The following is a 14547-nucleotide window of genomic DNA, read 5'->3' as shown; positions in this document are numbered from 1 at the left end:
TCACATGTTTTTTATTTTTATGTTTATTAATAATTCATTTGCAGGAACATGAATCCAGACATCAACAAAAAATATATAAACATAATTAATTTATTATTTTTTAATTAATACTAATATCTACATGATTCAATAGCACATATTATCATCTAATAATAATAATATTAATCATTCTTAATAATAATAATAATAGTTATAATAATAGTAATAATATGTATAACATAAAAACACAAAAAATATAAATTTCAACTTTTACGCTCACTCACTCACTCACTCACTCAATCATAAAATTTTTTTTTTCAACAATGACACTGATGAAATATAAGCATTATATGTATAATAAATTTGTTTTTAAATATTATACTAAAAATAGAAAAAAAAATATAAACAATGATTGAATATCTAGAAAAAAAATGATATTAAAAAATAAAAAACCTTTTAAATTTGAAAATGAAAAGTGAAAATAATGCTTGTATTTCATGAAACAAATTTCTTTATAATAAAAATAATAGCATGTTATTTTTATTTGAAAAAAACATTAACAATTAAAACACAAATATGATTTATTTAAATTTTTATTAATATTTTATAAATATTTATAAATCAAAAAATTAAAATTACTCAATATCAAATATTAATTTTAATTCATGTATATATTTATATATCTTTTTAAATATAAATATATATATGTTTTTTTTTTTACTTTTTTTTGAATATTTGATAAAGGCTATATATTGTCTTTATAGCTGAGATTTAGATCTTTCGTTTGCACATTTTAGAGCATGCTTTTGTTTGTTTAAAATCCCTCGGGCAACCCAATTCCATTGCTCCATTTCATATTAATTATTAATGCTCAATCAGACTATTTAGTCTTTTAAATTCAACAAAAAAAAAAAAAATATTAAAACTTATAATTAAATAAGAAAAAATTGAACCGAGTTTGCTGGACTAATTAATAAAATCATTCATGAATATTTATTTATTTATATATCAATAATCAAACAATCACTTTATCTCAAAATAATCAATAGCATGAAAAAAAGCATGATCACATTTTAAAAAACTAACAAATACATAAATAAAATAAATAAATAATATAAATAAAACATTTTATACATTTTTTTTTTTCTATTTTCCACACGTTTTATCCATTTAATAAATAAACTGCATGCACACACCCTAATGCCAAACTTACTGGTTGGATTTACCTCAAAATCACATATCAAAAATAAATCTTTATATAAAAACGTGACAACACAAACAGTAATACAACAAAAAAACAAAAAAAAAAACCAAAGATCTTATAAATACTCAATAATTTCAACAAATTTACAAACAATATTATTGTTAAATAAATAAATAATATAAATTTTATATTTCAATTAATCAAAGTCCAATGCAAACTCGGTTATTTAATTTTATTATTACAACAATATCATTGTTATAATAATAATTATTAATTATTATCCAAATATATTTTACAGTATTTATTACTGGCATCATTAAATATCATTTCTAAAAAAAAATCCCTGGCACATACAATATATAAAAACATATAAATATAGGACATATTAATTAAAATTTATTTACAATTTTTTTTTTTTTTTGCAATAAATATATTATTGTTGATTAATTATTAACGCGCACTTCAAATGCTCGTATTTATATTAGCGCACCGTTAGAATATGTATATATCACTCGTATTATATATCAACACAATATTTTATCATCTTTTTTTTTTATCTATTATATGACAATAATAATATGGCTATTTTTTGGTAATTATTAATATCAATCATCAATTAAATATTTGACTAAAAAAGGTCTTTTAAAATGTCAATATTTTTTTTTATTATTGCATCGAAATACATATTTTCATCTAAAATCAATACATGCAAATATTACCTCATCATAAAAAATAATATACATGATTCAAATGTATAAATATATATGTATTTTGTCAATAATTATATAGACCATTCGATATAATCCATGTGTATCAGTATTAATACGAATATATAAAATTATAAACCCATAACAAATCAATACAATAATAATAATGATACGTGTTGTTATTATTGTTAAATAAACATTATGTTTAGTGGGTTTATATTTGTATATTTATATTAATATCAACAGATGCATATTATAATGTTTAATGTGTCAATTCCATATGCCAATATTATATTGTATATACCTATAGAAAAAAAAAAAAGAATAAAAAAAAAAAAGCACATTTTAATAACATGTCGAGCACCAAGCACCAAAAAAGCACTGTGAAAAAAAAATATATATAGAGAAAATAATAAAAAAAAAAAAGCACAAAAAAAAGCACCCTAAAAGCACTCAACGAGTGAATGTCTAGAAGAAGGCCTTAGCTACTCTCATATAAGACGCATTTTGAAGGCTTAAATAAATATTATTTTTAGGTCCATTTGAGGTACCGAAAAATAAAAAAATCTCCAAAATGCTGTCAGAGATGTATGCGGGGCAAGAGTGTGAATGAGTGCGTGAATGCAAATATATAGCAAAAAAAAAAAAAATAATAATAAATAAATAAGGGGCAGATGTTGAAGTAAAAGAAGAAAAAAAAATGATAAAAAAAAAAATGATTTTATAAGTAAAATTCAATGGAGTTAAGAGGAACGATGGCAAGGTTGTAAAAAATAAAATATATAAAATATATTTTGCCTGGAGAAAAGTGGGTATATGATATACCAAAGAGGGATGTATATCAAAGTATACATTGTAGAGAGATTAAATAATATATAACAACAGCAGAATAATAATAATAATGATATGTATGAAACTGAAAAAGAAAAAAAAATTTATAAAAAAAAAAAAGCGATGATTCATCGCATGACAGAAGGGGATGTAGGTATATTATACATTTATCAACATCCGTGTATAGAGAAAATGTAATAAAAAGCAGATTTCGCGTTGTGATTGCGATTTAGGCGCATTTGAATACCAATACAATTAACTTACTCTCAATATTTACTTTTACAAAAACCAAAAAAAAAATGAAAAATGAATTTTTTTATTTTTATTTATTTTCATTATTCATAATCTAATGAAAATTATTATTATTATTTATTTATAAACATGATAAAATACATGATTTATCTTGCTTTTAATTTTTAAAAAAAAAAATAATATTAATATTAATTTAACACTTGTTTTATTGTGCTGACAAAATGTCAATTAATAAACCAATAAAAATATTTTTTTATTAAATTTTTAATGATTATTAAACTGTAATTTTTTGATATTTATTTATAAAAATTTCAGTTTATAAATCATCATTTATATGAAAATTTAATTTAAAAATTATTACAAATAATTGACACATATTATTTAAAAAATACTAAACAAATAGGTTAAAAAATTAAATTAATTTTTAACACACTTATACTCTCACTAATATTGTAAAAATATTTGTAGATTATATATAAAATTTTATTTAATTGCTTAATTTTATAATTATTATATAAAACTTTAATTGAATGTAATATATTACATTCAACGTAATTAATTTGAACGCCTTTTGCTCTAAATGCATGGGACTCGAAAAAAATTTATTCATCATGTGTCTGTATAAATTGTTTAACGGTTATTTAACAAAAAAAAAAAAATTTATCTTTTTATATTTTAATACTAATTATTAATTAAAGTTACATGTATTTTGTGCACTTGTTATTATCATCATTATTATTCATGTATTGATAATAATTATATACAAAATCATACTCGCATCTCTATATATATTTCTATCTCTATTTCTATACATCTTTTTTCTATTTTCTATTTGATATATATTTTATTATATTTATATATATATATTCTTATTTTTTTTATAACAAAAAATAGACTAATAAAATTTAAAAATTGTTAATTATTTATTCATATATATATATAGATATTTTAAATATTATTTTACAATTATTATGTCGCGATAATTATTTGATAATTTATTAAAAAGTTGATCATTATGGTTTTTTTTTTATTGTAGGTGCATTTTTTTGCATATGTTTAATTGTTACGAGAGTGCTTCGACTTTCGGCTTTTGTATATATATATTGTCTTGTATATATTTTTAAAAATTTATTTCATACAAAATAATTGACTGAGTTTTTTTTTTATAAAGTCTTTTATATTAATCAAAAATTAGAATTGATATTCCGAAATAATATTGTTAATTTATTATATAATAATTGTTGTTTTTTTTCATGTGAAATTTTCACGTAATTGAGGATAATAATAATGTGTTTAAAGTTCTGAGAAATAATAATTTTTTTATAGTTTTTTTCTTCTTGGAAAATAGTCATCAGGTGAAATAATAATGTCAAAATCATTATTAATAATGACTTTTAAAGTAAAAATAAATAATTTTATTTTTCCTTCTAAATAATTAGTACATATAGATATTTTTTTATTTTTTAATATTTTTTAAAATGATTATTTAATCACTATAAATTTTAAAAATAAAAAAAAAAATACTCTGACAACTTTGAAGATTTATCTCTTAATCTGAAGATTATAAAAAAACATTTAGGTCAATCATTTATATTTTATATACTAAAAAAAGAAAAAAAAAAATCTATATTTATAAATATAACTGTACTATTTGCGAATATCAATTCTATGAAAAATTCAATAACTTGACTTATTTGAAAAAATACAATATCGGTTATTTAATTTACGAATAATAAAAATAATAATAGGCAGGTTATTGTGATTCAAATCACACTTTAAATTAAAATTAATAAATTGTCCACAAGTTAATTAAAAAGACAAAATTAACAAGTGCTCATTTGAACGAATAATACGATGGTATTTATATCAATTAAATTATTTAATTATTCATTATTTATTTTTATATTATATAATTTTTTTCTTTGTTAAATTGTTAATTTATTTAACCATCATTAACTCAACGATTTACAAAACAAAATATGATTGGAGCTCATCATTAAAAATTATCCTCATCGTTATATACAAATGTATATTGAAAATTAATTAATGTCACTACTCCATCAAACAAAATAAATCCAGCCATAACCATAATGATGCTACAAGGTCGTAGTATATATACCTCACCTATATATTTTTTTATTTAGTAGCTTAATAGATATAACATCCATCATCTCATTGAACCTTTCCAATTATTTTTTACATTTTTTTAACATTTTTTTTTGCATTCATTTGACATATTAGATATTTTTTTCGAATATTTTCAAATTTTTGAATATCAGTTTACTCATCTCTCCTCTATTCAAAAAAAATTCAAATATTTAATTGATATTTTTTAACACGAAAAATTCAAAAATTTGAAAATTATTAATTATTAATTATTAGCTTTTAGTTATTCATTATTTATTCATAATTCTCCGTAGTGTTTGCAAGCATGTTTTAAATTAAATAATTTAAAAAAAAATAAATAAATTTTAAATAAAATTAAAAAAATATTCTCACGTCTCCCGCCTCTCTGCAAAATAATACTGCAGTTGAGTGATATAAAAAAAAAATATATAAGTATATTATTTGTCAATTAATACGTTAAAAAATAATTTATATTAATATAAATATATACTTGTTATTTTTATATATAATTTTAATGATATAATATATTTTTTTATTTAATGAGTGAATGACACGATATGATTGATGCGAAAAATCTTAATTGTAGATAATTAATAATAATAATAATAAATTTCAGGAAAAAAAAAAAAGGAATATTGATGATTGAATGGTTGAAAATAAAATTATTTTTTTTGTTTTTTAAAAATATAAAAATGCATGAGTATAAATGTAAAAAAGAGTGCACGATTTATCATATTATTAAATATTATTTATTTATTAATTAATAAATCGGGTGAGTGGGTTACGTAATATTTTGAATATCGTTTAAGTGAGTAGATACTGTGGCCATTGTTATTTAATTTTAATTTTTTTTTATTCCATATATTTTTTTTTTTAATTCTTTTTAAATATTTAAAATGACACTTTGTTAATTATTTCATGCACATGCATACTTAACACAAATTTTTACGAGTTTTTTTTTTTCCCACTTTTTTGGCGACTATGTGGTGCAGAAGGCAAAAGTGAGTATTCATTATACTTTGTCATCATCGAGTTTTTAACACTTTTTTTTTACAATTAATTTTTAAACATATTCTTTTTGTTTTTTTTTTTTTTTTTATAAAATTATTATTATAATTAAAAAAGTATAAATTTCATCATCATAAAAATTTTATTTGAGAATATAAAATTGATTTTTTTTTTTCTTTAATTTTAATTAAATATATAATAATAGAAAAAAATGAACAGGGACAAAATTAAATTATTTCTGTGCATTTAAATAAAATATAAGATAATTGAATAATTTAATTCATTGGCACTTGAAATTGTTGGAAGTTGATATATATAATTTTTTTTTTTTTTTTAAACTCGACATGACTGTTGACGAAAACTTTTTAAAATTAAAAAATTAATTGATTAAAAAATAAAATAAAAAGATAACTGTAATTATTATTATTATTACCCTCATTACAATTGCAAGACTAACTTAAAAATGAAAAGAAAAAAAAAATAGTAAAATAAATATAAACCTGTGTAAAAGCTTGTATAAAAAATTGCAAAAAACGCAAAGATCGTTTGTTGGCTATAACGTAAATATATTGTAACTACAATTGTAAGACGTTGACGACTATTGTGGCAATTGCTTTAATATGTAAGCATAAAAAAAAATAGCAATGTTGCTGATAATAATCAATATTTAAGTAACCAGTCGACAAAATATTCGACAGAATAAATTATTGACTGTATTTTTTCAACTAATATATGCAAAACACAGTATGATCCATATTATTATATGCAAACGAATATAATTAATTATTAAAATTTCTGTTGCTAATATATTATGCCAGATTATTATTTACTTAGAAAATAAAAAAAAACAATACAATACAATTAAAAGTTCATTAAATTTTGAAACGTAGTAGCTGTGTAATTTAATTGCTCGCGAAAAATATTGTAGGTAGGCATTGCTAATATCGTAAATTAATTATTTTTATATTGTGTTTATATCTATGACTGACTTGTTTATTATTTTATATATATATTATTTTTTTTTGTCAATTTTTTAAATTTGTGAAATAAGTTGTTTATCGTCGGATACTGGATTGTCCATGACGGGCAAATATTATTTTTTATAATTTAATTTGTTATTAATATAAACATTGGTATATTCATTAAACGCAAAATGCCTTTATATATTATTAAATTATATAGAAAAAAAAATATAAATAAGCATGAATTGTGAATAATAGTAATACACTTTTAACAAAAATATATCAAGCACATAATATGCAATTTATTTTATTTATTAAATTTTTTTTTCTTGACGTATTGTAATTAATATTTACACAGCTTAATTAAATTGCACACACATTTAATATTATATTCGTGTTTATCAAAATAATTTGCTAACTAATATCAAGTTAACAAAAAATATAATCTTCGCATTTTTTTTTTTTTTACTCATCATGGACTCTCCAATAGTATCGTCGGTGAGAATATTATTGTCCATTCATTTTTATTTAATTTTTTTTTTAAATTTTTTTTTCGTTCATTGTGTAAATTTGTACGTATTTATGGCATATACAAGTATTTCATTTCAAGTATTACATCAAGAAGTAAACAAACGACTTTATTCACGTAAAAAAAAGGAAGAAAAAAAAAAAAAGATATAAATACTATTGGTATTCAAATGAAAAAGGGCGGAAAGAGGGTGCGCAAAATGGGTTGGAGGGGTAGGTCTAGATATTGTACAAGTAATGTTGTGTGGTGATGAAAATAAGGGGATGAGGCTGATAAGCCTTAAAAATACTTGAAATATAGAGATTTAATTTTATGATACTGTTTTTGTTTAATTGTGAATTTGAATGTAATTTTTTTTATTTTCTTTTAATTTATTTTTTTATTATTATTATTAATTAGTCTGGAATTTTTTTTTTAATTTATAATTTTATAAAATGAATTTTTTTATGTTTAATATTATTTTTTTTATATTGATTATAACTTTCTTGTGTAATTTTTTTTAATTTGTTTTTTTTTTTCTCCACAACACTTGAGAGAATTAAGAAAAAAAATAATTAATTTGTATATTCACTTGATGAATTTACCCGTAATACTTTATCCATCAGTGAGATTTTTTTTTCCTATTTTTTTCTTCTGCAAATATCTATCTTCTAATTTCACAACTGACCATAAAATTAGTTGGTTTTTTTTTTTGTTATTTACATTGTAATCAAGTACAAATTCATTATTACTTGAAGTCAAAACTTGAATGTGTTAAATTAGTATTTTTTGTCTTTCCAAAAAATAATTTAAACTTCAACAATATTTGTATTAATTATAAAAACCTCTCAAGTGAAATAATTGTTTTTTTATATTATTTTATTTAACTAACAAAATTAAATAATTTAATTATATTTATTATTTATTAATTATATTATTTTATAAGTTGATTTTTATGTTTATTATTATTTTCATCAAATATATATACAATCATACTTGATTAATTATAAAAAAATTTTTGTATGAATGATTGTGTGGATCAATGTGTTGAAAAAAAAATTGTTTTATATATAAATAATCAATGTATTCAAATTGCTAATATTTAATTAATATTTCACAGTGCCCGGAAATCCTCAGGATGTTACTGCAACAGCAATTAATTCAACGACAATTAGAGTTAAATGGAAGCCACCAAGAATAAATGATCAAAATGGTGTTATACGAGGTTATCATGTTCATATTCAAGAAGTTAGAGAAGAAGTATGAAAGACAATAATAATAATAATAATTAGTTTAATAATTAAATAATTAATAATATTGCTTTTTTAATAAAACGAATGACATTAACTTGATATTAATTATTAATATTTTATTAAAAAGGGCAAAGATTTACTCAACGAGCCAATAAGACGTGAAGTACAAGAGGGTGAAGTATTGTCAATCGATGTAACTGGTTTACAACCAGACACAAAATATCACGTACAAGTTGCAGCTGTAACTAGAAGAGGAGATGGTGATCGTTCAGCTCCTGTTCATGTTAGAACTCCCGGAGGTGTACCAAATAGACCTCAACTAAATGTTAAGTAAGTTAATCCCACCATCCAGATTATCTCATAAATATTATTTCTATTAAAATAATAATTATAATTTAATAACAAGGATTTATAATAATAAATTATATATTTTAAAATTAATTAGGGTTATTAAACAAGATCCAATAACATTGGAATTAGAATGGGCAAAACCAAGTGAATCTGCTGGAAAATTAATGGGATATTTAATAAAACATGGTGTTAAAAATCAAACATTAAAAGAAAATTTTATTGATAATCCAAATGAATATACATATAGAATTGAAGAAGTTGAAAGAGGTGTACATTATGAATTTCATGTTGCTGGAAAAAATCAAAATGGTATTGGACAAGAAACAGTACGTTATTGGGAAAGTCCAGAGGGTGAACCAACAGCACCACCAACAAATTTATCATATCATTTTCAAACACCAGATACAGTATGTGTTACATGGGATAAACCATTACGTCATCATCGTAATGGTAAAATAATACGTTATGATGTTGAATTTCATAAAAAAAATGATCATAGTACAATTGAAGAAAGAAATACAACACAATTAAGAGCTGTATTTACAAATCTTGAAGAAGCAACTGAATATGTATTTCATGTTAGAGCACATACATCACGTGGTGCTGGTCCATTTTCTGAAAAAATAACAATTATTACAGAAAAAGATATTGGACGTGCACCAATGTATGTTAAAGCAATTGCAACATCAGAATCAAATGTTGAAGTATGGTGGGAACCAGTACCAAATCGTGATAAAATAATTGGTTATAAAATTTTTTATACAATGACTGCTGTTGAGGATCTTGATGAATGGAAACAAAAACTAATTGGTTTAACTGAATCAGCTGATTTAGAAAATCTTGAACGTGATACTGAATATGCAATTGCTGTTGCTGCTAGATATAAAGGACATAGTCTTGGTAGATTAAGTCAAAAAGTAACTGTTAAAGTTAAACCAGAAGATGTACCACTTAATTTACGTGCATCTGATACATCAACACATTCAATGACATTATCATGGACACCACCAATAAGACTTAATCCAATAAGTTATAAAATATCATTTGATGCTATTAAAGAATTTGTTGATTCACAAGGTATAACACAAACTGGTAAAATATTACCACGTACATTACCAATTGAAGCACATTTAACAACATCAACAATTGATGATTTACAACCATTTACAACATATAATGTTAATGTAAGTGCTGTATCAGCTGATAATACATATAAACCACCAGCTAAAATAACAGTTACAACTGAAATGGCTGCACCAAAACCAATGGTTAAACCAGATTTTTATGGTGTTGTTAAAGGTGAAGAAATACAAGTTATATTACCACAAGCATCCGAAGAATATGGACCAATTGCATATTATTATTTAATTGTTGTACCTGAAGATCCATCAACAGCAAATAAATCACCAGATGAATTTACCGAGGATATTATAACAACAACAACGACAACAACAATAAATAAAGAATCATCAACAATATTAAATCAACAACTACAACAACAGCAACAAGTAACTGATAAATCACCATATATTGCTGCTAAATTTTCACACAGAACAATACCATATACATTTCAATTAGGTGGTGGTGATATTTATGAAGGTTTTGAAAATCGTAAATTAAAACTTAAACTACGTTATAGAATATTTGTACGTGCAATTGTTGATACACCTAAAAAACATTTATATACATCATCACCATTTTCTGAATATTTATCACTTGATATGCGTGAAGTACCAGCTGGTGATCCACCAAGTAGACCAAATCCAAATAATCCAGTTGATGGTAATCCAGAAATATCTGTTACAAATAGTGGACAAGAACCAGGTATGGTATGGGTTGTGGGACCAATTATTGCTGCTCTAATGACAAGTGTATTTCTTGTATTATTATTTGTTATTAAAAAACGTAGACAACCATGTAAAACACCAGATCAAACAGCTGTTACAAGACCATTAATGGCAGCAGATATAAGCTCAAGTCATGCACCATCTGATCCAGTTGAAATGAGAAGACTTAATTTTCAAACACCTGGTATGATATCACATCCACCAATACCAATAAGTGAACTTGGTAATCATATTGAACGTTTAAAATCAAATGATAATTTAAAATTCAGTCAAGAATATGAATCAATTGAACCAGGACAACAATTTACATGGGATCATTCAAATATGGAAATAAATACATCAAAAAATCGTTATGCAAATGTTATTGCATATGATCATTCACGTGTTATATTACAAACAATTGATGGTATATCTGGTTCTGATTATATCAATGCAAATTATTGTGATGGTTATAGAAAACAAAATGCATATGTTGCAACACAAGGACCATTACAAGAAACATTTGCTGATTTTTGGCGTATGTGTTGGGAACTAAGAACAAGTACAATTGTTATGATGACTAAACTTGAAGAAAGAACACGTATTAAATGTGATCAATATTGGCCAACACGTGGATCAGAAACATATGGACAAATGACAATAACAATAAGTGATGTACAAGAATTAGCAACATATTCAATAAGAACATTTCAAGTATGTAGAAATGGTTATTCTGAAAGACGTGAAATAAAACAACTACAATTTACAGCATGGCCAGATCATGGTGTACCAGAACATCCAGCACCATTTTTACAATTTTTACGTCGTGTTAAAACACTTAATTTAAATGATTCTGGACCACTTGTTGTACATTGTAGTGCTGGTGTTGGTAGAACTGGTTGTTTTATTGTTATTGATTCAATGCTTGAACGTATTAAACATGAAAAAATGATTGATATTTATGGACATGTAACATGTTTACGTGCACAACGTAATTATATGGTACAAACTGAAGATCAATATATATTTATACATGATGCATTACTTGAAGCAGTTGTATCTGGTAATACAGAAATACCAGCAAGAAATTTACATTCACATATACAAAAATTAATGCAAGCTGAACTTGATAATTTAACTGGTATGGAACTTGAATTTAAAAAATTATCAAATATTAAAAATGATTCAACACGTTTTATATCAGCAAATTTACCATGTAATAAACATAAAAATCGTCTTGTACATATATTACCATATGAATGTACACGTGCATGTTTACAACCACAACGTAATATTGAAGGTTCTGATTATATAAATGCAAGTCTCATTGATGGTTATCGTTATCGTACAGCATATATTGCAACACAAGGACCACTTAATGATACAACTGATGATTTTTGGCGTATGCTTTGGGAACATAATTCAACAATTGTTGTTATGTTAACAAAATTAAAAGAAATGGGACGTGAAAAATGTCATCAATATTGGCCATCAGATAGATCAATACGTTATCAATGTTTTGTTGTTGATCCAATTGCTGAATATAATATGCCACAATATATATTACGTGAATTTAAAGTAACAGATGCACGTGATGGTGCTAGTCGTACTGTACGACAATTTCAATTTATTGATTGGCCAGAACAAGGTGTACCAAAATCTGGTGATGGTTTTATTGATTTTATTGGACAAGTACATAAAACAAAAGAACAATTTGGCCAAGATGGACCAATAACAGTACATTGTAGTGCTGGTGTTGGACGTACTGGTGTATTTATAACATTAAGTATTGTTTTAGAACGTATGCAATATGAAGGAGTTGTTGATATATTTCAAACTGTTAGAATTTTACGTACACAACGTCCAGCAATGGTACAAACTGAGGATCAATATCAATTTTGTTATCGTGCTAGTTTAGAATATTTGGGTTCATTTGATCATTATGCCAACTGACAGACAAATATACGCGAGCCAAGTAAACAATTGAGAAAAGATGATCGTGAACGTGAACGTCATGGTAAAAATAATAATCAACATCATCATCATCATCGTGATAATAATACTGGTGAAAGAGCTAAAGTACGAAGAGTATAATAAAAAAATATATCATGCTTTTCTCTTTTGTTTTGATATACTCGCTATAACAACAACAAATCATTTAAATTTTTACATTCGTTAAAATTATTATCATTCTTTAACAACATTATTTTTTAAGTATCATTATTGTATATTATAAATAATTGTTAATTATTTAAAAAACAAAAAAAAACATGTCTTTAGCAAAATAAGACAAATTATTATTTTATTATCATTATTATATTGTTTGATACACAATATATTATGAAAAAGTTCAAAGTATATATTTAATTTCATTATGAAATTTTCATTTTTCCAATCAACATTCCATTTTATATATATAGAAAAAAAATTCAATCAATATTTGTTTGTTTTTTTTTATAATAAAATAGATGACGAAAAAATACGAGCCTTAAAAATTAAGTTGAATATATAATGTTATGAAAATATTATAAATCCAGTCCAAACTATCGAAATTATATTCGAAATTATAATACATAGATATTATAGCAACAACAGACTCCTACCACCTATGATTTTTGTTCAAAAAAAAAAACAATTTATATAAATATTTATTATATAGATAAAAAAAAAAAAAAACATATCTAATTATTACAATCGAAATTTCGATACTTAATTACAATCTCCATTGAGAAAAAATTCAATAAAATAGAAATACTGTAGCTGTGTTTTTAAATGAGCAAAAAAATAATAACACATTGTCAAATCTTGCCCAGCTAATCATGTTCTTATGACGTTTACAAAACAATCAATTTAAAATATTTTTTTAATTATTTTTTATTGATTTTAGAAAATATATTAATAAAAAAAAAAAAACATAACAATCACTGTAATTTTTTGAGTGATTTAAAAATAATAAGTATTAACAGAAAAATTTAATTACATAAAAATAAATCAGCAATTCTAAATGATAAAATTATTAAATTTTGGAATTTAAAAAAAAAATAATATATATATCGCGTAAATGAATAATTATATAAAATTATTAATAAAAAAAACAAAAAAAAAAAATAGATGATTTAATTTTAAAAAATGTCATACTGCCAGTTTGAGCTTTAGTAAAAAATTGAAAAAAAATAAAATAAAACAGTTAAATGGATTTTGACACACGGTTATATATACTGCATAAAAAAAAATGTATTAAAAAATAAATCCATGTGTAGTATTTTTAAGAAAAGAAAAAGAAAAAAAAATAACTAAAAAAAAATAATGACTGATTGACTCTTAAACTCAGATAATACTGGACATAAAAAAATGTCCCAAAAGACTAATTAAAAGTAAGTGTTCTAAATACTGAAAAAAAAAAAAAAAAACAATTCCATTAATACTTTACATTGCATGTACAAAGTTTACTTTAGTTTATTCTAAAAAAAAAACCTTCAAAAAAACAATAAAACTTGTTTAGAAAAAAAAATTGTTAATAATAAAAAAAAAACGACACA

The 14547-nt window shown here is 22.7% G+C and overlaps 1 protein-coding gene across 14 annotated transcripts in view; it reads left to right on the top strand.

The window, feature by feature from the left end:
* LOC122858016 (tyrosine-protein phosphatase Lar) overlaps positions 1–14324 on the top strand; it is a 48804-nt gene extending 34480 nt beyond the window's left edge. For 9 of the 14 annotated variants that reach the window (XM_044160627.1, XM_044160631.1, XM_044160626.1 and 6 more), the window contains 4 exons: positions 6093–6101; positions 8699–8838; positions 8959–9161; positions 9277–14324. In XM_044160627.1, the coding sequence (XP_044016562.1) occupies positions 6093–6101; positions 8699–8838; positions 8959–9161; positions 9277–12961 (4037 nt within the window). In that variant the 3' untranslated portion in view covers positions 12962–14324. The remainder of the gene's footprint in view (positions 1–6092; positions 6102–8698; positions 8839–8958; positions 9162–9276) is intronic. The other 5 variants (XM_044160630.1, XM_044160625.1, XM_044160623.1 and 2 more) reach the window with 1 other exon arrangement.
* Positions 14325–14547: the final 223 nt, after the last annotated feature.

The sequence above is a fragment of the Aphidius gifuensis genome, linkage group LG5, assembly GCF_014905175.1.
Source record: "Aphidius gifuensis isolate YNYX2018 linkage group LG5, ASM1490517v1, whole genome shotgun sequence".
NCBI classification, from domain to species: Eukaryota; Metazoa; Arthropoda; class Insecta; order Hymenoptera; family Braconidae; genus Aphidius; species Aphidius gifuensis.
This window is presented reverse-complemented; position numbering and strand designations above follow the sequence as displayed.